This window comes from Neopelma chrysocephalum, unplaced genomic scaffold, assembly GCF_003984885.1.
Source record: "Neopelma chrysocephalum unplaced genomic scaffold, ASM398488v2 Primary Assembly neopelma1_26, whole genome shotgun sequence".
Taxonomy (NCBI): Eukaryota; Metazoa; Chordata; class Aves; order Passeriformes; family Pipridae; genus Neopelma; species Neopelma chrysocephalum.
This window is the reverse complement of record NW_020897695.1, coordinates 27602017-27625590: the sequence shown is the minus strand read 5'-3', so window position 1 is coordinate 27625590 and position 23574 is coordinate 27602017. Positions and strand designations below refer to the sequence as shown.

At 40.3% G+C, this 23574-nt stretch overlaps 3 protein-coding genes across 3 annotated transcripts in view; 1 reads left to right on the top strand and 2 right to left on the bottom strand.

Annotated features, from left to right (window-relative positions):
- Positions 1-19016, bottom strand: part of DCDC2 (doublecortin domain containing 2) — a 65340-nt gene extending 46324 nt beyond the window's left edge. Inside the window, exons 1-2 of the mRNA XM_027676032.1 lie at positions 18631-19016; positions 13338-13389 (exon numbers count right to left, since the gene is read on the bottom strand). Of these exons, the coding sequence (XP_027531833.1) occupies positions 13338-13389; positions 18631-18923 (345 nt within the window). The 5' untranslated portion in view covers positions 18924-19016. The remainder of the gene's footprint in view (positions 1-13337; positions 13390-18630) is intronic.
- A 37-nt stretch (positions 19017-19053) lies between these two features.
- Positions 19054-23574, top strand: part of MRS2 (magnesium transporter MRS2) — a 16783-nt gene continuing 12262 nt past the window's right edge. Inside the window, exon 1 of the mRNA XM_027676136.1 lies at positions 19054-19246. Coding sequence (XP_027531937.1) covers positions 19054-19246 — 193 coding nt within the window. The remainder of the gene's footprint in view (positions 19247-23574) is intronic.
- LOC113964123 lies at positions 19214-20168 on the bottom strand. The gene is made up of 2 exons (XM_027676031.1): positions 19749-20168; positions 19214-19639 (listed from the first exon to the last, which is right to left on the bottom strand). Exons 1-2 carry the CDS (start codon positions 20043-20045, stop codon positions 19286-19288), a joined length of 651 nt encoding a protein of 216 aa, XP_027531832.1. The 5' UTR covers positions 20046-20168; the 3' UTR covers positions 19214-19285.

Here is a 23574-nt window from a genome sequence, read left to right as displayed (position 1 = left end):
ACTTGATGATCCCTGTGGGTGGGTCCATTCCAATTCAGCATACTCTGTGATTCTGTGACATGAAAGCCTACACTGGTCATGATGGAGGAAGGCAGAATTAGCCTTTGCACAGCAAAGTGACTAAACAGAAGCAATCAGCAGCAGGGTGGCATGATGATTTGAAACTCAATGCAAAGGGATATTTTGGCCAGAGATTTCTACAAGAGGAGAGACAGCAAGAAAGATGTTATTGCTGCATTGTGCCAGCAGTGCTTGTAGACCAGACTACGAAGAAGACTGTAAGAATGGCTGGCAACCTTCCCTTCATGCAAGCAATTTACTAGGCAGTGTATTTATTCTTTAAGATGTATTTTGTATTTTGTCTTGGTACAAAGAAATTTTGTACTGGAATGTACATAAGCTATGCATTAATGCCTAACATAATTGCAACTCACAGTCTTGCTGTTAATTCCAGTGTGCTCTGAATCGGGTGGAAGATTCACTCTAGAATACTACTGGCTTGGAAAGAGAGTAAGAGGTTGTTATTATACTACAGCTCTTTGGGGAAGGCAAAGACATTTTTTGAGACTGCCAAATAATTTATGAGCTCAGCCAGAGCAGAAATATTTGAAGCACATTCTTCAAAATGTAACTGGTCATTTATGTCACCAAAATTTGAAATGAAAATTTATTGAGGAAAAGGAAAATAGAGCTTAACCTGTATCATCTGAAAACATTTCTATTGCTGCTGTAAGCCATTAAGGGTTATTTTCTCAATGTAAGCATCTAATAGAGAACTTCAGAATACAGAAAAAAATAAAGATAACTTTCTAAAGAGTATGCTACTGAAGGTTGAGGCAATATTGGTTTACTACCATAGCATCACATCCTAATATTTAGGCTCCAAATGCAGGTTGCATCCAAAAGGGGAGTTAATTTTGGATACCTTTACACCTTCCTGTGTAGCTGGCAGGTTGCCAAGGTAATCCTCTATAAAGTATTCAATATATAAATAATAAAGATTTATATCTCTTTTTCTAAAAGTTGATTCCCCATCCATTCCTGATGCTAACTTATACTGGTGATACCTATGCTCAAACTCTCCCACAGTCTCTACAAAAAGTCTATCAAACTAAGTTCCCTGATGCAGTCTACAATACTCAGGTTTCAATGCTCTACACTTTACTGGAACTAGCTAGAAAGCATTTGCTAACCACAAAGGAGCCCTTTAGGATAGTCCCAGGTGTGCCCAACTACTTAGCTCTTCCTGCAAGCTGATGAAACCATTTTAGCTAGGCTCCTCAGAAGGCCATCATATTATTGCACGTAACCCCATCACCAGGCCCCTGAGAAAACAAACAACCTGACAGATGTTACAAGCTCATTCATTATTCAAAGAATTGTATTTCTGCCAATAATAGATATTGTGGCATCAGATTGCAAGTTTATATTTTGGGTTGCTCTCTCTGAGTCAATAATATTTCTTAAAGTAAGGTCTGTTCTTAAACAAGCAAGCTGCAGGGTATTGTTAAGATGGGACCAGCTTGGGCAGAGACTATTTGTCTTTTCTACCCAAACATGGCCTAAACCAGAACAAAATATAAACTTGCATTGTTTCTCTAAGCCTGTTTAAATCAATCATGAAAAGAATATGTTAGTGTAATATTAGATTTGTTAAAGTAACACCGCTAAAATCAATGTATTGAAACACTAAGATGACTATGACCATTTGGGATTGTTCAGCCTGGAGAAGAGAAGGTTTCAGGGTCACCTAACTGTGGCCTTTCAGTAACTGATGGGAGCCCACAAGAAAGATGGAGAGAGACTTTACAAGAGCATGTAGTGACAGGACAAGGGGGAATGGCTTCAAACTGAAAGTAGGTTTAGATCAGATATTAGGAAGAAATTCTTTACTGTGAGGGTGGTGAGGTGCTGGAACAGATTGTCCAGAGAAGTTGCAGATTGCCTAGATGCTCCATCCCTGGAAGTGTTCAAGACCAGGTTGGACAGAGATTTGAGCAACCTGGCCTAGAGAAAGGGGGGCTGGAACTACAAGATCTTTACAGTCCTTTTCAATCCAGGCCATTCTATGATTCTAAGAAGTATTTTGCACAGTGCATTAACAAGATCTGTTTCTGGGTGCTTGGAATAGAGTAGTCCAGACTAAATAAAGCAGATGCTGGACCTTGGTGGCAAAAACTCTGAAAACTCTTTTGCCACACCTGACATGAACAGCAGGGGCAAGCATACTACTTTTCTCGGCGTCCACATGCTCTTAGACACAGGCTTAGGCTATCACTGTTTCTCTGGAAGAGGAGAGAGACCTAATGTCTTTGGGACAGCTTGCCTCTCAATGGCATGTTTTACACCTGCTCTGCTTCAGGGGCCAAAAGAAAGATATGAACTCTTTATGTTCATTCAGGACACAGGGACATACTGGTGCTGCGAGTGAGAAGAAAGGAGAAAATAAATACATATTTTTAATGAAAATTAAAAAACAACAAAACCAAACAGACAGAGGGAAGTGCCTGCACCTGGGGTGCTGCAAATGAGGTGTGTACACCACCTTTAATTTTCAATCTGGCAAGCACGCAGACATGCAAGCAGCTACAACATGGTACAGTATGGTGTTCCACAACGCACAAGAGATAAATCTTACAGATGCCCAATGTATGTTCTGGCTACAGCATAGTATATTAAGCTCTCAGGGTACAACAATGCAAATATTCAGCACAAGCAACTCTTTCCCACTCTGAAGCCATGCTTAATAAAAATCACACTGCACCATGATTAAAAAAAAAAAAAGGGGGGAAGGGAAAAACACCATCTCCATACATTTCCTCTACTTAACCTGACTGTCCTGTTCATAGAGTTTAGAATAACTTCTGTCTCACCAATGTTATGGTTATGGTTATGAAAAGTAAGGCACATAACTTCAATATACAGAAGCATACCTTAATAAAAGACCAATTGCTCAGTCACTGTAAATCAATCTAGTTCCTTTGAAGTATATGAAGTTACAAAAAACCATCCCAGTGGAAGACCCAGTCCAGGGTTTAATTAAAGAATACATAATTCTGCTCGTTATTTTGTTTGTAGGAGGTACCATAGTGTTGCAGTGTCTGGAATAGCCTGACCCCCGGGGCACTGCAGAGTTACACATTAACAACAAAGTGGTCTTGGGTCAAAGTTTGTGCTGACATTAAGAGACCAGCATCACTAGCCCCCTAGACCCTTTATTTTCTTTTAATTTCACCAGCCATGTTCTCAGCTGATGTAAATCAGCACTTTCCCATTTACGTCAGCAACTGTAAGCACATTTACATTAATCAATGGTCTGGCCCCATTATGATTTTATCTTTAAATTTTGTACATTTTCAATTTGCTTGAAAAGACTCATTCAAGGGCAGCTTCCATTTCCTACTGACAAATGTTGCCAACAATTTCTAATTTGCGATGAGATATTTATCTGAAGTATTACACGACCACATACAGCAGCAACATAAAGTATTCAGAGGAGGAAGGAAAAAGCACTGTGTCTGTTGAAACTCACAGGAAACTTTCAGTAAGCTGGAGGCAATTAATCAAACAAGAATTTGCAAGGTAACAAGAGCTAAACACTGTCGGAAATACACCAGGGGATCACAGACAAAACCACCATCATTTTTATTTTTCTATTCTACAATAATTTGTGATTTCCCACAGTGCCTCTTACACTAACAGCAGTGTGGATTTTCCTTGCTTCAGAGAGGAGTTATGACCTGTGAAATGACTTTGCAAGGCACCTTGCAGAGTCTGGGAAAAACAAAATAGCTAAACTCAACACAGGCTGAGTTCTGGGAGTGGGCATCAATCTATAGTGTTTGACAACGCTGTAAACACTTGAATTTCAAAATACATTCTACAGAGTCTCTTAGAATCCAGCTTTCATCTTCAGTCATAATACACTGGTGTTTAATTTGTGTTGCTGAATGTTAGCTCTGAGTGTCTCCTAACATCTCTGAAAATACAAAGAAAAGATACACATCAGCATCTAACTGAGACACGGTAAAAAAAATCCACACTTTCACAGCTGCTTTTTAGCAACATGCTATATATTTTTCCCTTATACTATATGCTAAATATATACAAAATGTAACAAACACAGACAAAACACTTAGCAAACACATACAACACATTCCACTATCTACTTTAGGCACTTACATCTTCCACTGTTGACTGTTGGCAAAAAAACCCCACAAAACTAAATGATCAGCAGCCAAACCACTACCTCAGGTATACTGTCATATGTACACATATGAAAAATAGTTTTTGTAAGAAAACAATTTTGAATTAGTCTGTGCATATCCACACGTATACAATATGTGTATTCATACATATATACAACAATTTAATAAAATTTTCATTTAAAAAAATTCTGTTATGTTTATGTTCAGCTGACCAGCTGAAAACAAATTAGGACAATAGGTTTTTTAAAGCTATTACAACACAGGAAACATCTATTTCATAGAAACAGAACTATTTTTTAAATGGGCATTTTTATACACATTAACAAAAGATTTGGAGTCAAACTCATTAAATAACTAAAAACATGATACTCCTTTTTAGAATTCTATGGATGGCCTTCCTTATGCATTCCTTCTAACTTCAAGAAATTTTACACTGGGAAGAGAACATTACATATATGCCATTAAAGGGAAATCATCATTGAGAACGGCTGTTCATGCAAGGACTCCAAGCAACGCTGGTTTGAACTAGTTTGAAATACACAGATAAAAAATAATGCGCTTCACTTATTTCTTCAGAAATGTGTTAACCAGTAAAAGGTCAAAAACATAACCCCTAAGGTGGAGATGTATCAAAATGATACGTGTTTGTTTTGGTTTGTGTGAACCTATTTGCCAATCCCCATGCATAAAGTTTTTGCTACATTATACTTTTCACTCTTACTATTCAAATATAGACTAGAAAGTGGGACAGACTCAGAAAACTCCCAACCTCCTGTTGGCTACTTGGGACTTGCAAGAGGCATGTAACACTTCAGAGAGTCAATTCTTGTATATAAGAAAAGTATACAGTTCATGAATTAGCATTTTAACTGTTCTCTGAACGAGCCAGGCTGCATATTTAGTTTCTAAAAAGCTGAATTTTATTCACTTGATAATAGGTTCAAATAGAAATGTGCCATTGTTAGCTTTTCCTTTCCTTCCAGTTCATATTGAACAATTAGATACATGATAAATACAAAGGTCTGGCAGCACTTTCACAGGCTGTCAGGAAGACACAGGTCAGTTATCCACAGCTAAGTAATGGAGTGACTATCTGATTTATTTCCTTTCCTTACCAAAAGTGCCCCACCCCCCCCCAAAGTGGGAAACCAAACAACTTAATGATTTACAGGTTTACATGTATTTTAAGTGTCATACTGGACAGCAGCAAAAAAAAAAAATCCAGTCAAAACCCATGTGTCTGAGTCTGATGCTCTGTGCTGGTTTGATTTGTAGAGGTTTAAGAGCTGGGCTTTCTTATTGCCATTAATATAGTCCTGGGTGCTATGAACACCTCACTCATTACTCACGTCACTTTATAACTAACCTTTTGAAGCTTTAAATATTTCAACACAATGTCACATTCCAAATTTATCAGCTCATGCAATGAGCCATGGCCTTGCCAGTTTGTTACAATGGCCTGTTTGTTAATCAATGTGCCCAAGAAAATTGAGAACAAATATTTGCATTTCCCCAGGGTAGAACTGGGGTCAAAAGAACCAAAACCCCATTGATACACACCATCACCATCCTGTGATGTGAAAGAAAGGAATGTTCAAGGTTCAGTGATCAAAAAACCAAATTAGAACAGTTAGTTTTCTAAAACTATTACAACACAGGAAACACCTTATCTGTTTCATAGAAACATGACTTTTTTTAAATGAACATTTTATACACATTGACTAAAGTTGAGAAGTCAAACTCACTGAGGTGTTTGGTCAGTACAAAACCATTTCAGTTATCCTACACAGTAATTAACCTGGATAATCTACATTTCCCTGGCTACTTTGCACTCCTAGATGGTACACTGGATAGTACAAAACAGCCTTGAGTAAGAGACTACTAGGCCTTTCTACTGGTTGAGGATATAAAGCACCACTCAAACTGCTATTACCTGAGTGTATTCCCAGGCCTACATAAATAGGCCACAACACCACAGCTGCACACAAACTTCTCAGCCCACATAAAGCAGAGATGAGCTGATAATGAACTATGCCAGAACAAACAGTCATGTACTGATTCAGAAGACTTCTAGACTACAAAGCTCCTAAAAAATTCACAAAGTGTTTAAAGCCAACCTGTTCACCACCGAGGTAAATCACTCTCTTTTCCAGCCATGGTAAGTGAAATGGAGTTCATATTCCCTGTGCACCTGGCAGTAAGTCTACCTCATCTAGTTAAGCCCTGGAATCTGCAATAATTTTTGGGCATTGAACTAGGAGCCAGATCTTCAGCTGGGATAAGGCAGACAATGGCACGGCTTTCTCTGCCCAAGCACTTAGCCTGTGCAGTGCTCCCAAAGAGATCACATTTGTGTTGCTTCCGGAACCCACGAATAGCTCCTATTTCTTCTCTGAGTTGCATGATGCTATACCTACACTGCCTACAACACACAATGATGGCATCAACAACACAGATTTTATTTAAGCAAAATAGATCCTGTTACTCATTTCTGACACTGACATTATACTGCCAGTTCTGACCAGTCTTGCCTCTCATGATCTGTGTATTTTCCCCAAATTCCTCAGACCCATTTAAACCAATAAGAAGTCTCTGGCCTTCATGGTTCATCATTAAAAGCTTCAGTACTGGCACTTCTTCCCTTCCTCCCAGTCTCCTCACAGGCCAGAAAGAGCAGTTACCCTACAGAACAAGGTAGACAATAATCAAGGAAGAGACCAACTTTCATGCTTCAGACCAAACTCAATCCAGACCATTAAATTCTCCAGTGGCATGAACCAAAGCCTCTACAAGTCCTTCTGCTGCCCAAAAATCCACTAAATCCATCTCTAAGCATGTTGCTAATCAAAATACTCAAAGTTGCACAGTTCAGGTATACAGAACGGAATAAAGAGAAATTTTATGCATTCATGGGTCCAATTAGGAAAAAAGGACACAGTTTATCTTCTAACTGGATGTCTGGTCAGTTCTTCTCCAATTCCTCCAGGTATTAGATTGTGAACCCTCAGGAAGAGTATTTGTTTTGCATGTCTTGTTGTGCTAATTATGTTACCAGGATACCAAACACAAAACAATGACACAGAAAATTTAACTATTAAAGATGTTGCTCAGGAGATTGAAGATGTATAGCACATTTCTTTAATCTTTGCATTTTGATAGACTTATTCCCTAAAATACACTTACAGTAAAATCATTAAATAATGTAGCATCAGAAAATGAGAAAATTTTTACTTAGTCTGTGACACCAGCAGTAGAGAAATCAAACTAGTCAGATATGGAGTAGCAACAGGGTTTACTTCTGCATATTGGCAGTGAAGTAGCAAGAGGGTTTAGTTTTCCATACTGGCAAAGTAATATGAAGAGGAACCTCCATACACAATTTGTTTCCATATATACAGAATTTTGTATTTCGTAATTTAGGATAGCACAAATCATGTTTGTTTCTTTTTAATTCTGAGGAAAGAAGATGGAAAGAATACGTTGTAAAGCTGTAATTTGCACATGCTGGGATAATCTCTAATTATCTATTCAGTCACTTTTATAAAACTATCTCCTGTACAGAGAAAATATTGATTTCCAATTGACAGTTAAATATTAAAGTGAATCAAGAGTCTACTCATTGAAAAACGATAAGATTTTTCTTATGCATGTTGTCAGATATGATAAATGCCAGTATTGAAATAAAAAATAATTATAAATGCTGTCATTTTTCATGAGAATGTACTGGGGGAGAAAAAAACACGTTAGAGACAAGGTATATCCAGTATAAATATATCAAAATAATTTGTGAAATCAAGACACATTATAAACTTCCAAAATTCTATTTTTACAGATAAGCCCAATCATATTACTTCTGACAGATGAGTGGTGACTCCACTGTCTAGGAACAAAGGATGCAGAAAAACAGTTGCCATAAATGATACTAGAATAATTTAATTTTGAAATATGGAAGAACAGAGGAAAACACAGGAATTGCAGCTCCTCAAAATACTTTTATAGCAACATCTTAGATACTTTTGTGGAGAATTCTGATGCTGAGTTCACATCTACCAAGTTTCAAACATTGTATTTTACACCTCACGTTCCCCTGTCATGGTGCTTGCCTCTTCTGTCAGCACTGGACAACTAGGGCACCTTTCCTGGCCCAGGATCTCACCAAGAACACAGTGGCCAACTGACCTATACTGTGATCTGCTTATTAAGCATGTCTGGTCCACCAGACCCTGCACCAGGTGTGCTACTAAGTGTACCTGGAGACCACCAGTAGAAGACACATTGTGCCAGTCGCAGTTTCACTCTGCAGTCACACTTCATCACAGGAACAGACACATTCCGTGAAGCTCCCTAGCCAGCAAAAGTGTACACTCCATGTCCTAGCCCAAGTCTATGTCACCCAGAATGAGACCAATGTGAGGACTGACAGGCACTGGATCAGAAAAAGAAATTTAAAGCTTTCAAAATGTTCAAACATTCATTCAAATCCATGTAATTATTAAGCGTTTTGAGGAATCTTTACTAATCCTCTGAAGAATCATTAGTAAAAATACTGATTATTCCAGTCTACAAATCCTTCTAGAAATGTGACCACGCGTAAACCACATGATAAAAGAAGAAGCTGCAATTGAAAAAGAGTTATGGAACAATAAAAGAAGTTTATGTAAAACAGTGAAAAAAGTGATTAACCACTGGAAAAATGTTACATATTAATGTGACACACAACTACTACATGTGAGGCAACAGAATGGCAGAAGGGTACCCAGGCTGAACATTGGTAGAACCTGGAGCTGGAAAGGTAGAACAAGACCTGGTGGGTAATGGGCAGAGAGTCTCTACTGCATCCCTCACACAAGGGCCCCTGACATGCATCACTCCATCTGACAGTCCCAGAGCCACACACAACCATTTGTCATGCTAAATGACAACACTCTGGAATGAACCCACCACTCAAAGAATGGGGTAAAGTGACCCTTGCTTCAAGCAGCCACTTGGCCTGCAATCAGACAGCTCTGACAACAGTTTTCATGCTTACTGCTCTACAGTGTCCCCAGCTGATGGGTAATAATGTTATAAACACACTGTAAGTAGGCAAAAGTAATAAAATTGTGGACCAAGATGTTTTCATGGCTTAAACATAACAGAAAACAGTGGTAAACCTAAGGAGAGGAGTTTACATCATCCTTACTTCTTGTATAGTTTAGGGCTAATTCTTGATGTGGCTTACACAGAGTAAAACATATAAGTAAAGTGTTCTTAAATAAGTTTACAAATGCTTTTCTAGTAAAAAAGTTGGTAAAAAATCCAAGTGGAACACAAACGACAGTGAATCTTGAGCAACACAAAAAATACTTGTGTCAGAGATTGCCAAACAATCACTTTGTCCCAGAAGTCCAGGAGAAAAAGTGAAGTGCAGAGAAAAACCTCAATGTTTTTAGTACCAATGAAGATCTGTCTGCTATCAACCAAGGGCAAATCTATGCTCACAGTCAGCAGAGCAGCTTACTGCAGGCCTGCTGTAGACTTTTGATAACAGATACTGTTTCATACAGACACTTCCTTTTTTCTCTCGGTTGCAAGAGACTGGTTTTACAATATTAAAATACGTCTGCTTTTCTTAGGCGCCTGTAATTCTTTGCTTTTACAATAAGACATGCCAAAGTTCATTTAATACAGTGTTCAAAAAACTGCTGGTCATAGGAAGTCAAAGAAGAAAGGAGGTTTCAGCTGAACACATTCTTGCGAAGCAAAGAGAGTTTAAAACAAATAGCTGCCTACAGGATTTGCAAATACAAAAGCTCAATCAATTCTTCAGCAGCTTACCCAGCCCCAATGGCAAGTAAAATTCAGCTTTTTGAGTGCACAGGGAGAGATCATGTAGATTAGATAGTTCCTAGAGAAATATAAATGTCCATATTTTACACATTATAATTGGAAAATAACATGCGGTATCTTTTAAAAACAACTAAGCTTATAATAAACAAATGGTAATTCTGTTGGTCCATATTTTCTCAAGAGATTAATTGTTAGATTCCTCAAGTGCACCATCTAATGTGTATTTGTACTTGCAGATCATCTTTGATACAAAAGGGATATCTCTTGCAAAAGAAGCAGCTCAGTTGCCAAAAGAAGTGATGGATGGAAAGATACCTGAGAAATAGTGTGTTATAAAGCTTTAGCTTGGGTCAGGATGAAATCTTCTTACTGTTTTTCCTACAAGTAACACAACTGTTAAAATTTTGAGATCTATTATTACAGCATGACAGCTCTGTCAGAGGATTTACACCATATTTTGAACAGCAATTTTCTCTTGCTTAATTTTAGTTTGACAGATATTTGTAGTTATATGCAAATTTAAAGTAATTGAGATGCTGCCTTCAAAGAACAACATTAAAGTGCTCCCAAAAACAGATGTCAAGCATTTGGCAGTTTAACTAACAGAAAAGAAAACACACAGCTGTATACAAATACACAATTTACAGCTGCTGCATGAAGTTTTCTTCCTTTTGACTCCCTTCACACTAACCAAAATTGGAAGTAGATATTTGTAATCATTTTAGTGGAGAAAAACCTGTACTGAGAAACACTCATCAGACAGGAAGTGCCAAATTAAATGTGCTTCATACAACCAGGACTGATATCCTTGAACCTAAGCATGTACCTAAGCAGCTCTTGCTGAGTTTGCAGGACTAAGACATACATTTCTTTCTTCAGCAGTGTTGTCATTTACACTTACTCTGATTTTATTGTTCTTCTAATGAAACGAACAGGGAGGATTTTATTTCTGAAAATCAATTTAAAATAATGCCTTATAAAAGCAAAATACTTTTGAGGGCTTGCATACAAGAATGCTACAAGACTTCATGGAAAACTATGATTTGTGTTTTGTTTGCTGATGCAAATCCAGCAGAATCAAAGAGAATACTGCTGCCCCTCCTGGTGCTAAAACAGATCTAGGTTTTTGATTTCTAAGTGAATGCCTGAAAAAAAAAATAAAGACAGAACTTGCAGCCTCATATAATTTTAACATAATATATTTAGGCATTCAAAATTCTGTTATTAGTCCCCTGGAATTTCATTCCTAGGACTAAATTATTAGGACATGAAAGCAATTCATAAGCTATATATAAGTGCTATTCATAAGCTCACATAAAAATCTGTAGACTAATTACTATTTTCATCTCATTTTTATGACTCCTCTCCCCAAATAAATCAATCACAAAGTTAAACTCAACACAGGGAGCTAAGTTCTCCACAGGGAGACAGTGGAGATTACAAACATAAGTCAAATAGGAAGAAGAAAGCTGAGATAATGGATGGTTTATACTGTGTTACTTCAAAGCCCTGAGAGATGGCTGAAAGTGCTAAGATAATATACAATAAGCACCGATTCCAAAAGAAATAATAGAAGCCTCTTTTACCAAACATGCAACTTTAAGTAAAAAAACCTCACAATTTCTACAACTACTTCTCCAACAGACTTTCTCTTACATCAAGAATCTTCTAAAGATTTTTCAGCAAAATAATTAGCCTTAAAACTAGCCTTAAAGTAGTTGTACAGATAACTAGCAGTATCAGAAGATTTTGTCAAGAGTCTTCCACAAAGACAACTACCTTCTCAGCAAAGGGCACATGGAATCAGTTACACCACACACTATTAAGGGAAGTCACACATAATAGTCAGGGCAAACCACTGCATTTTCAGATATAATTAGAAGCAATTTCCTCAAGTTCTTTTTCAGCTATCCAAATATTCAGTTATTCAGAAAAAAAGAGTAAAGACTGGTCATCCATCCTAAGAGAGGGGTTTTTTTGTTCAGAACTATGTTTTATGTGTGGAAGATTCAAGTAAGTGCAATACCGCTACAAACATTTTAACTCTTCCCTCCCTGCCCACCCCCAATTATAATCTCTTACTTAGATCACTACTTGTTTTGCTGTCTGTGTACCCAGCAAGTAACTATTTTCAGCAAAATTCAGAAAACTTGACCAGAGGAGACTCAGGACTAGAATAAGAAAATACTGGAGGTTGAAAACCGAAAGCTTAGATAATGTATATGTGAAAGTGTGTTGCTCAGTTTTGTATGCACGTCAGCAACAGAGTATAACCCTGCTGCCTCACCAGAGTTTAAATAACTTTTTCTATTTTTAAAAATTCGTCTCTTTCCTTTGTAAAAAAGACCCAAAACAACACGGAGACATTAATGGCTACACAAAACCAACAAAACCATCTCTACAATGTTGTGCCCAATTTTGTAAATAAACAAACTGGAAAAAAATCCATCAGCATACTGTAGTAGTATATTAAATCTCCAGCTTGAATTTGATCTTCCTGTTGAGTGTGTCCATTTAAAAAAATAGAAGTTACAAAGTTATGTTCAATTATAAAATGCAGGTGTTGTATTTCATAGCCTCTGAATAAGAAGTACGTCAGTATCACAGTAAATGTCATTAGGGCAATTTTGAGGGTCTTCTAGTACAAGGTGTCCTACTGCCTGAAGACACCCGTTATGGAAATCACTAAATTGCTGGAAATGCGGCATGACAGCAAAAGGCAAAAGAAATTGAAAAACAAGTGAGCTGATGCTTCTTTTTAAGCAGAAGCTGTAATTCAAATGTTTATTGGGAATCATTGCTATCTCCATACACAGTAAAACAGTAAAAATAACGCAGTGTCACACAGTTATAAGTTTACAATGGACAATGGCAGTGACTGGGAAAAGCATTTCAACTAAGTGTGATTTTTTTCAAACAAAACTGCTTCTTCTCCAGAGAAAATACCAAGTTTTGAAGAAAAATTGCTGTTCCACAACTCCCAAAATTCTCATTCCCACCATCTTTTCTGCATGGAAAAGTCTCCCTCAGATTTATGACCAGATCCAATCAAGACAACAGGGGATTTTTTCCTCACTGAATTTTTAACTGAATGTGGTAATTCAGAAAGCTGAGCAGATGACAGTGCATTGTGCTCAGAGCAACCAGAGTAATAATCACTGAAAAAATGTGTTCAGAATGGTAGATAATTGTATTATTATTATTATTAAATAAAATTAGCATACATTAAAAAATCAGGCATAAATGCAGGCATGGCACTAACATTAACTGCAGGTTTACTTCTTAAATATTTCATCCTACCTCATTATTGACTTCAGCAGGTTTTTTCTTTGTTTCTCCAATGTCCAAATAGCTGTGGAAAGAAAACAGGTTTGATCATTTACAGAAGCATCTAACTTACACAATACAAATATTTCTTCACTTTTTTCATACATGAAAGTTTTAAAAGTTGTCATGCCTCACAATAACAGAAAAGTAAGTAATTCAAGGTTTTAATAAGGGACTGTTCAAATAAATCTGAAGGCTAGCTCTCTGGGCTAATACAAAAGACAGGGAGAACCAAACACTGGTGATTAGAACAGACCATCAATAAACTCCTCATCAGAAAGAAGTTCATATACTACTGTGAGGTGGATCAATAAATCTCAGCACAGTATCAATTTACCCGAGTTTTCAAAGTCATCATCTTGCCTCCTAGTTTCTGACAGTAAATCTCTGCTAGATCTAAAGTTTTCCTCCACACCTGAGTTTAACTCAGGGCATCAGCTAAAGTGTAAAAGGATCTACACCACTTGTGTTTCAACAGAATGTGGCCACATCTGAACACTTGTTTCTTGTGGCTGGATGAACCAACAGCATCTTCATTACTGATTTATAAATAGACAAAATACAAGCCTCAACTGGACAAGCAAACAAAATACACCTATTTGAATGACACTGCTCTCCATCAGAGTGCACATTCCCACTAAAAACATTGCATTAACACGAAAGTGGTAGTTGAAACACATAGTGATGGATTAGCTGTACGTTGCCTTCCCAAAGAAAGGGAATTAAATAAGTCTCCAGGTACAAGTAACCCATAGACTGGCAAATCGGTAACTACCCAAGTACCTGGACCACGCTCACTCCTTTCCCTTGTCAGCACTCTGAGAGCCATAAGAGCAGCGCTCCTCGTGAACGCAGCTCTCAGCAGCTCCCGGTACTGCAAGATGTTTCAAGTTCTCAAGGCTGTAGAAGAGATAAGATGTAACTCAGTACAGCCACACCTTCTGCCAAAAGCTAAACATGGGAACAACAATGGCTGGGGCATCTATTTTGTGCTGGGAGCATCTAACCCAACATTAGGTAATGGGCACTTGTCATCTCTGCTCCCACTTCCAGTGGAAAACCACAGGTGCTTTACTGGGCTTTTAGGAATGGAAGACATTATTTGAGAAATCAAGTATACCTAATGCCAAGCATCAGTGCAGGCTCATCAAAGGACCTGAAAGCTCTCAACGCATCTGCAGTCCTCCAGTAATGTCATGTTCTGTAGTTAATGACTGGGATAACATTTGTTTGCAAGAAGAAACTTTCCTGCCTGGCCAAAGTTGAGAATTCATGGGAACGGACTGAAGGTGTAGAACCAAGAAAGAAAGGGAAAAAAAAAGAAAGAAAGAAACAAAGAAAAAGCACCGTTCATTCTTTGAATCATTTATCAAGGTACCACAAGGTATGGTCACAAGGATTCCAAGGCTTCAGGGTGAGGGGACAGAAAGACCCAGCAAGGCTTCCAGGCCATGCTCAAAAGTGCATGCCAATGCTTCGGAAAAGATAAATGTAGTAAGGTAGGATAATATTTGTTAAAGCCCCATGTTTAAAAACAAACAAAAACAACTGTTCCAAGCTTCCCAGTGTAAAAAGGAACAAATTCTCTTGAGACCAAAACCAAGAGGTCTTGCAGCCTTCAAGACTGAAAAGAAATAAATGCCTAAGGTGAAATGGTTCCAACAGCCTATAAAAACAGCTACTGACTTGTTTTCTGGGCATCTGTAAATTACTTGGAGGAGAACTAATAAAAGTGACAAAGAAAAGCAAATACACAGTCAAAGGCTTAAATTCACTATGCAGAGGTCCAGGCAATTCAGGGATCTGCAAATCTGAAAAGTTCTAAATAGGGCCAAAGGCTTTTCTTTGGATGATAGCACTCAAAAAAATCACAGACCAAAAACTTTGCAAAAATATTCTTACTTGCTAAGAAACCAGAAATACTTCCACCTGATGACTAGCCAAGCCAGTGATGAGACTAGTGTTGTTTAAAGCGACACTGCTGGAGAGAGGACAACCTACCATTAATTAATGAGCACAAATACAAGTAAATGGGCAAAGGAAGGAGGAAGGTAAAGTAGCATGCTGAAAAAAAGCTAAAAATCGAAATCCACTTCAGCATAGGCAGCTTTCTTTCAGGAAGCTCAGAGCTGGGGATGAACTCAGAGGGGTGCAGGTATATATATGCATTATTATTCATCATCATAACAACTACAATACACCGATACACCTCACCACATATAGACCTGTCCTGGTTGGAACGGCTGGGACCAATTCATCCCTGGATGGGTGTAACCCAAGGCTGTGTATTCTATAGCCTCCATGGCATTTCCCGAAGACTGCTGTCAGTGGAGGCCTGCAAGGTGGGAAGATGTTCCTGTACCCTTTTATGGAATTCCCTGCTCTGATATCCTTATATGGAATTCCCCCCTCTGATACCCTTATATGGAAGAGGGACTGAGCATCCGCATGCCCTTTTATGGAATTCCCTACTCTGAGGGAGGGACTGAGCACTCCCGCCTGAACTGGAGAGTATATAACTGGGAGTTTCAGAGCCTTGAGGCTCTCTCTCTCGTGGGACCCAGAGGAAGACAGCAGACCACCGCTGCTCCCAACCAGGCTGAGACCACCACCCTCAACTGGACTGCAATCACCACTTCTGACCAGACTGCAGCAGCTCTCCCACCAGCAGGTTTTATCCCCTCTCCCTTTGCTTTGGACTCGGGGGGGTGGGCCAAGGTACACCACTTTTGTTCATACCCCAGGGTGCTGGGTTTGTACATTTGGGTTTTGTGGGTTAAAACCAATTGTCTGTCTGTATACTTGTACTTATTGCATTATTTTAATAAATTGTTATTCTGACTTATAAATCTCTCTTTTGAATTGAGTTCATTTTGTCTTGCTGGTTAACTTTTAAACCAGCACAAGACCAAAAAGCGTGTGTTCACTTGGCACATCTGTAAATGACAAAACAAGCTGTAAAACTTGTTATATGCTACAAAACATCCCAACATTGAGTAATAATTCCACCATTAAAGAAAATTTCTATGTATTTTTTCTAAACGCAGAATTTCTACATGCTGATTGTTTTATATTTATTTAAAAAATTAAACATATTAGCAGTTATGTAGAATATATACCCTCAGAGCTATCTCTCCCAGAGCTATCTATGCTAAGATTCAGGGCTTGAAATGATAAGGGGCTCACACACTAAAGGTAAGTGTAGTTTAGTCTAGAATTCACTGCAAACAGGAAAAAGATTCAGTTCTCAGTGTAAGGCACCTGAGAAGAAACAAATGCACTGCTTGAAGAGGAACAATGACACTTCCAACTTCTGCTTCTTCTTGGATACTCTCTCCCTTATACTCCCACAGCTCCCACACATCAGTGCCACTAACCTCCATTTCAAAGTCCAGCCCTGCATAGTCTATCATAGCAATGAATATGTCCAATAAGCCTCACTGGGAAAAAAAAAAAAGTAAGTAAAATTATTCCAACTTCTTGCTGCCATCAGACCGACTCAGATACTTCAGGCAGAAGCTTGGTCTCTCACAGCTGCAACTGCTTTATGTTTGCCTGTGTCACGTTAAATAAATATACACTCTTTCCTTTAATTTCTTCAATTCCTTTCAGAAAACTGCTCCAGCATAATATAAACAAATACTAATAATGAAGAACTCCAACTCTGAATGGAGAAATGGAAAAGATCTGAAGTCAACTCACTTTTCCTCCATACATCACAGGACTAAGACATTTTATCAAGGGTTATATAAACAGCTGCTTTTACCAAGTCCTTTAAGTTAGCTTTTCTTAAAATATTCTCTTTGTTGGCCTTAAAAATTAGGTACCTTGTTGCATGTTGCAACCATAACAGTCTGGAAAGGTCTTTCCCTATAAAACTCTGACCATAAAGTGTGAACTGACAAAAAGAAATGCTTTTTCCCACCCAAAAAACATCCAGAGTGTTCAGTTCTCTAAAGAGTGCATCCTAATGCCAAACACTCACTTTTAGCCTGTCAAATACAAAACACAGTTAGGGAGGCGTAACATGATATGCTGACAACTAACAACTTTAAGCCATCCACAGACTCACGGGATTTAATACCAAAAAGATACAGCAGATCTTTCTTGAGAGTTGAGAGCTGCATTTGACACAGAAGAGAGTACTGTGGGAAAGGGACTTAGATTTAGCCTTATAGATGTAGTCATATATCTTTCTCTCTAGCTTTGCCCCTGAAGCACAAGAACCTTCAATAAATCTTCAGAAGTAGGTAGTGACAGAAATGGTAAGAGTGCTGATAGAGATCCTGTTAATTACACAGAGAGTGTTGTCATGAAACATGAGCTCATAATGAGCTCTCCTGAAAAATGTAGTGTCCGCAACTCTACACAACCAAGATGAGGAAGACCCTGTAAAGCTGATAGTTTAGCATATAAATTCTCAACCACCTCCAGAAAGGGATAGTTAATTTTGAGATTTATTTTTTTTTAATTCAACTGCAGGAAAAATGCCCACAAAGACTGAAGACAACATATAATATGCAATTGAGATCGTATAATTCACTGCCAGAATTAAGAACCATTACTGTTCACATGCAGAGCCACTTGGGGAAAATACCTGAAAGCCCAGACCTCCCTCCGCATGAGTCCATTGACTCACTCAAAAACAGAGAAACTGTCAGCTTAATTCTTGGTGTCCAGGTAGGAAAAAGAAAGCAAGTGGTCATCTTTTAAATTACAGGAGGGACTCAGCTGTTCTGGTCATAAAAAAGCTACATGCCTATGCAAAATGAACAGAAGTGATGGAGAGGTGGATAACTGGGTAGAATACTTTAGACTTTAAAAAAAATAAACTAGAAAGGAACCATGGGGAATTAGATTCCCAGGCTCATCAACTTCGTGGCAGGACTGTCAACACTCCACCCTTTTACAGCTTTCGCCCTGTCACTCCTGAGCACAAATACTGATACTCAGCCCTTCAGTTAAGCACAGGCATCACAACAACGTGCCATTGCTGCATGTCCTGCAGGTTAAAGAGCTGTTTCTCCTTTTGTACTGTCATGTCAAGGAGATGGCATATGCAACTGATGGTATCAGCAGCCTTTCTGTGGCTCACCCCTAAAGCTCTTTTCCTTTTGCCTTGGGTCACAGCCTTTATGTTCTCTTTCTGGAATGCCTAATAAAAGGGATGTGATGGGGGGTCCTCTGAAGTATTGCCACAGTGCCAAGCCCCAAATGCTGATATTCAAGTTCCGTATAATGGTTACCTTACTTTTTAGCCACTTACTTGAGTTTCTTGAAGGCTTCCCTGCCACCAGCCACATACTGTTCTCCACTCTGGAGCTCCTCCAGCTGCCGGACACGATGCCCACCCCGGGGAGTATAGATGTTCCGCACAGCTCCAAAGGGTGCCTTCACCCCGCCTGTCACCTCTTTCAGGAATACATCAAAGTTCGACACTTTCTTCTCGTGGATGACAATACGGCGCCCCGGGAAGAAAGGGTCCCCGTTGCGATACACCAGCACGCTCTTCACCGTCGGCTGCGAGAGCCAGGAGCCCTTTGTGCCAGGACTAGTCATGCTCGGTGGCTTCAGATCTCCTGCGCAGCCCAAGCCACACGGACGAGCTGCCTACACCTGTTTGTTCAGGTGAGGGTTCCTGCCCGGGCGCTCCTCTCGCCCTGACAACTCCCAGCCGGGGCCCAGGCACATGGGCACACCTCCCGGGAAGCAGAGGAGGGCTCACAGCACCCCCGGGGCCCGGGCACAGCCCTGCTCAGCCTGTCAAGAGCGGCTCCTCCCAGGCAACCAGCGCTCGCTGCTCGGGGCGCCTGAGGAGGTGAACGCGGAGAACACCAACCCAGGCGGAAAAATACGGCGTGGAAACCGACCCCCCGCAGCAGGTACATGGACTGCCGAGGACCCGCGGCCTCCCAGGGTCTTTATCCTCCGGTGCTGCCGTCACGGAAAGCGCTACCACTCCAGTTTCCTCGGGAAACTTTATCCCGCGTGTGACCCGGAGCCACTGGGGGAAGAAGGCCGAGGGGGCGACGTGCCCAGAGGCAGGCAGAGGGGAGCGGTGCGACGGGGGCAGAGGGAACGGGACCAAGAGATCGAGGGAGGGAGGGAAATACAGGCTCTGCCTCCTTCTCCCCGACCACCGCCCGTCCCCCACAAGGGAAGGGCCGGCGGCCGAGCCGCCCTGAGCGGGGAACCGGCGGCAGCGGGGAATCGCCGACCCGGCCCATCGCTCCCACTGGATTTTGGCGCAGCGTGGGTGCAAGGAGCCGTAAAAACTGAGAGAAACTAAAACAGAAAATGCCTTACATTCAAGCATAATTCCTTTAACAACCTCTTTCCTCCGATGATAGTCCAAAATTCTAAAACTGAACTAGACCTTCCTACCTGGAATTGTTTAGTGTACTGTAATGATTGTTCTTCCAAATGGGTTCTAACACGTGTGATGGAAGGAATTTTCTTTCCTTTTATCTTGCCTCCTTTGATGAGAAAATTACCCCCCCTGCTGTGAGTTACAACAGAGCAGTTAACCATTACAAAAAGAGCAATTTCAGGGTGAAGGAAGTCAAACATGCTACTATTATTGGTTAACAGTGAAATTTCTCTGCTTGCTGCTGATTTCCTTCTAACTGATAAAGGGAAGAACCAAACATTTACTATCCTCGAATTAATACTGTTTAACATTGATCTATTGCTACCTGAAATGAAATTTTTGTTATTAAAAATATGCTTCTGTGTAAAAAAGAAAAATGCTCATGACCTTCATACCGCATTGAAGCAGTGATATGTCAACTATCTGCTATTTTGTGCCAGATTCTACCACATTTAGTGATCTTGCAATCACTCAACATTTTTGACATAAGTGTAAGACACTGAATATTTTACTCGTGCACCCACACTTGTGCTACTCCAAAATACTGTTGGTCTTTACCTATGGCCACGCTAGTTACAGTCACTTTATGGATTGCAATAAAATATCCCTGAAGTGGTACCAGAGCACTGCTAGCCTTAAAACAGCCTAGAACTGGTGGACAAAAATCTTCGTCTAAAACTGGGGGAATATTATGAATCCCTTGAAAAACTGCAATGCAGAATTTTGCCCATAGTCTAACCTTTACATAATTAAGATCTGTACCTCTAAAGACCTCATCTTTCAAATCCAGCTGCTTGCATTTCTGCTCTCTACCTCTTTACTTGTGCTGCAGTGGAATCTCATCATTTTCTTACCCTTAAGGCAACACCTTCAAATCCAGCCCCTGAAAAGCAACGTGACTGTCCAGCCCACCGCTGGACAGTGCCCACTATTTCACACCAGTCTTTTCAGAATGAAACATATTATTTTCTTCAGTAATAGGAACAAACGAAATCAAAACAGAGTGTTTCCCATACCGTACAAAGTCAGCATGTTTTCCATCCTGCCTAAGTACACCCCCTGCCCAAAAGCTAAGAAAAGGTCAGATACTTCATCCCATGATAGCAGTGCCTTGATCCATGACAATCTGCTCGTCCTAGCCTTTCCAGGGTCTGACCTTTTATTCCTGCTGTATTGTTTCAGTTTCTAAGCAATCTCCTATCACATTCTCAACAGTAAGGAGACAAGCTGCTGAACTTACTGACATGATTAAGATAAATGCAGAGACACATAATCTCTTTATGATGGAGCGATGTCAGACCTCTCATCTTACATGAGGTTGGTGCATGACACCACATCTGTCAGGTCGCGTGTCAGGATCCCCTGAGGTCACATAACAAGCACATGTTGGGGGATGTGTTTTGGATGGCAGTTCCATGACTAAGCCCATCTGTGCTGGAGCTGTCTTTGCATTTTGGCTAAATAAAGAACAGCCATCATGCCAGTTTGTGTCAGTGAGCTTCTTCAACAAACAGCACATGAGCTTGACCCAGGTTTTTTGTTTTTTTTTTTTGGTTTTGTTTTTGTTTGTTTGTTTGTTTCACTCCCAAAGGTTGTCACTGCAGGACAGACTGGATACCTGACATGTGCCTACAGCAGAAGCAACAAGCTGCTTGTTGGTATTTAGAGCTGCAATAACTAGATGTCAGTTCTAGATCTCCAGTTATCTTTTGTCAGCAGTAGTATAAAATCAGACATTCTGTCTGTGCTTCATAACTTGTCCCTGGCTGCCAGTTCACACCATGTACTGCCTTCACCTCTAAAGACAGAGGTGATACTTGGTTATTGTCTGCCCTTCCAGATAGTTGCAATGGTGACTGATAATGCAGCTATAATGAGATACAACACCAATGCCTCCTGGTACACTGACCTATTGTATCATACAAACCAGAGTTTGTATTAATATATATTTGGTGTGAAGTTACATCATCTTATTTCCAACACTTAGCAATCCAGAACAACAGACGAGCAAAGGAAAACAAATAGATCAACCCAGTAGCTTCTCCCTTTTTTATTGAGGGGTATGACATGTCAGCTATGTGAGCACATTCCTGCACATTCATTAAATGTAAATTTCTGGCAGGTATCCTTCAGATGCTTCTCTAGCTTTTGCATTCTAACATGAAGAACATAGGCTGCCATGAGTTGCCAGCAATGGTGTGCATTGGTTTCCTGCCCTCCTGAGGTATTTTCTGTGCTGTCTGGTATTTTAAATTTTAAGTATCTCTGACATCCAAGAGTCTTATATTAGCGTTGCACATACTGCCACCTGCTGAGATTAACCAAAACTAGAGCTAGAATACTCTGTTTAAGTGGATTTCAGCCTTTTCAGCCAACATTTGCAGACAGGCATGGTTATCCTGAAACTGAAAACCTCTAATGGCTTCAGTCAACACATACAGGGTATGTATAACTACTGAGGAACTTTTTTATTTAATTAATTCCTTGTGAGGTCATTCATCTTTGTGCAAGGTGTGCGTAAACCACCCTTCTGATTCTGTACGTCAGTCCACTTTGGACAAAGGCTCATCTATGTATGCTAAGGTATATATGTGCAAACAATAAGACAAATGCACAGGTGATGCGGTACAGGAATGGAGAGGACAGTGCTGGCCCTTGGGTGACTTACCTTTAACTTACAGCCCAGCTGAGAACAGTATTTGGCTTTGACACCCTTGTCTTCAAAACTCTGACCTGTGTTCCAGGCAGTGTTTATACTTGCACCCTCCTCTTGGAGCCGCCACACTGTACGGATCATTTAATTAGCAGCGTAATCACTTCCTTTTTTATTTCCGTGCTAAGGATTAATGAGTGCTGTAAGTACATTCTGATAACGTGTCCTGCTGCAGGGCTTTGGACACAGGCTTTGCCTCCATGTCAATTTACACGGTTCAGCAGAACTAGTCAAAGGAAGGATATTCCTACTACCTGCATTACCCTTTTGCTGCGGTTTAAAAGGAATATATAACAGCAGAAGCTATTAGTATGCTACTAATTAAACTTTTAGATCTCAACCAACCAGCTTGTCTCTATTTTAGATACAGAAGCAGGACAAGGAAATTTAATTGCAAGACCTTTGTTGGGGACAGAATTGTTCTGAACTTGAAAAAAAAATTGTTCTGCATTTGGAAAAAAAATCCACCGCATTCTACAAGTAAAATTTTCAGGAAGTGGCTGAATGCGGCAGGGAAAATCGCAGCCGCGGGAAGGAAAATCCGGGCTACAGCGAGGTGTGCTCGCGTTACCGAGGGCTGCTGGAGGTGGGATTTTATGTCTTTGAAAGGAGTTACCCATTTTACTGACTCTTCAGTTCAGACCTATCTTATTAGAGGAGCTCAGGCGAGCTTCACGGGATTCTTGGACTTCCTCCCAACACCCCCCCCCCTTTTTCACAAATCATCATGTACAAAATCCAGTTAATTTCAGTGGGGTGGAGCACAGGCTGAGTGAGGAGGTGGTTTCACAGATTTCATAGATCATGGTTTTGTGCATATATTAAACAATGACTATGAACTTCCAGTGCGCCAACAGACGGAACAGGATCCTTTTAACTAAATACAGCAGCGGGTCGGCGGGACTCTGCGCCCAGTCACCGGCTCCGCCCCCAGCCGGCGATCGTCGAGCCGGCCCCGCTCCTCTCCGGCTGCGCAGCTGTGACCTATCACCCTCCGGGCTCCGCCCTCGCCGCGGTTGCGCGCTGGGAGCGGAGCGGTGCGGGGCCGATGCTGCGGGGGGCCGCGCTGCTGCCCCGCGCCCTGGGCGGCGGCTGCTGCTGCGCGCCCCGCGGCTGGGCGGGCGCGG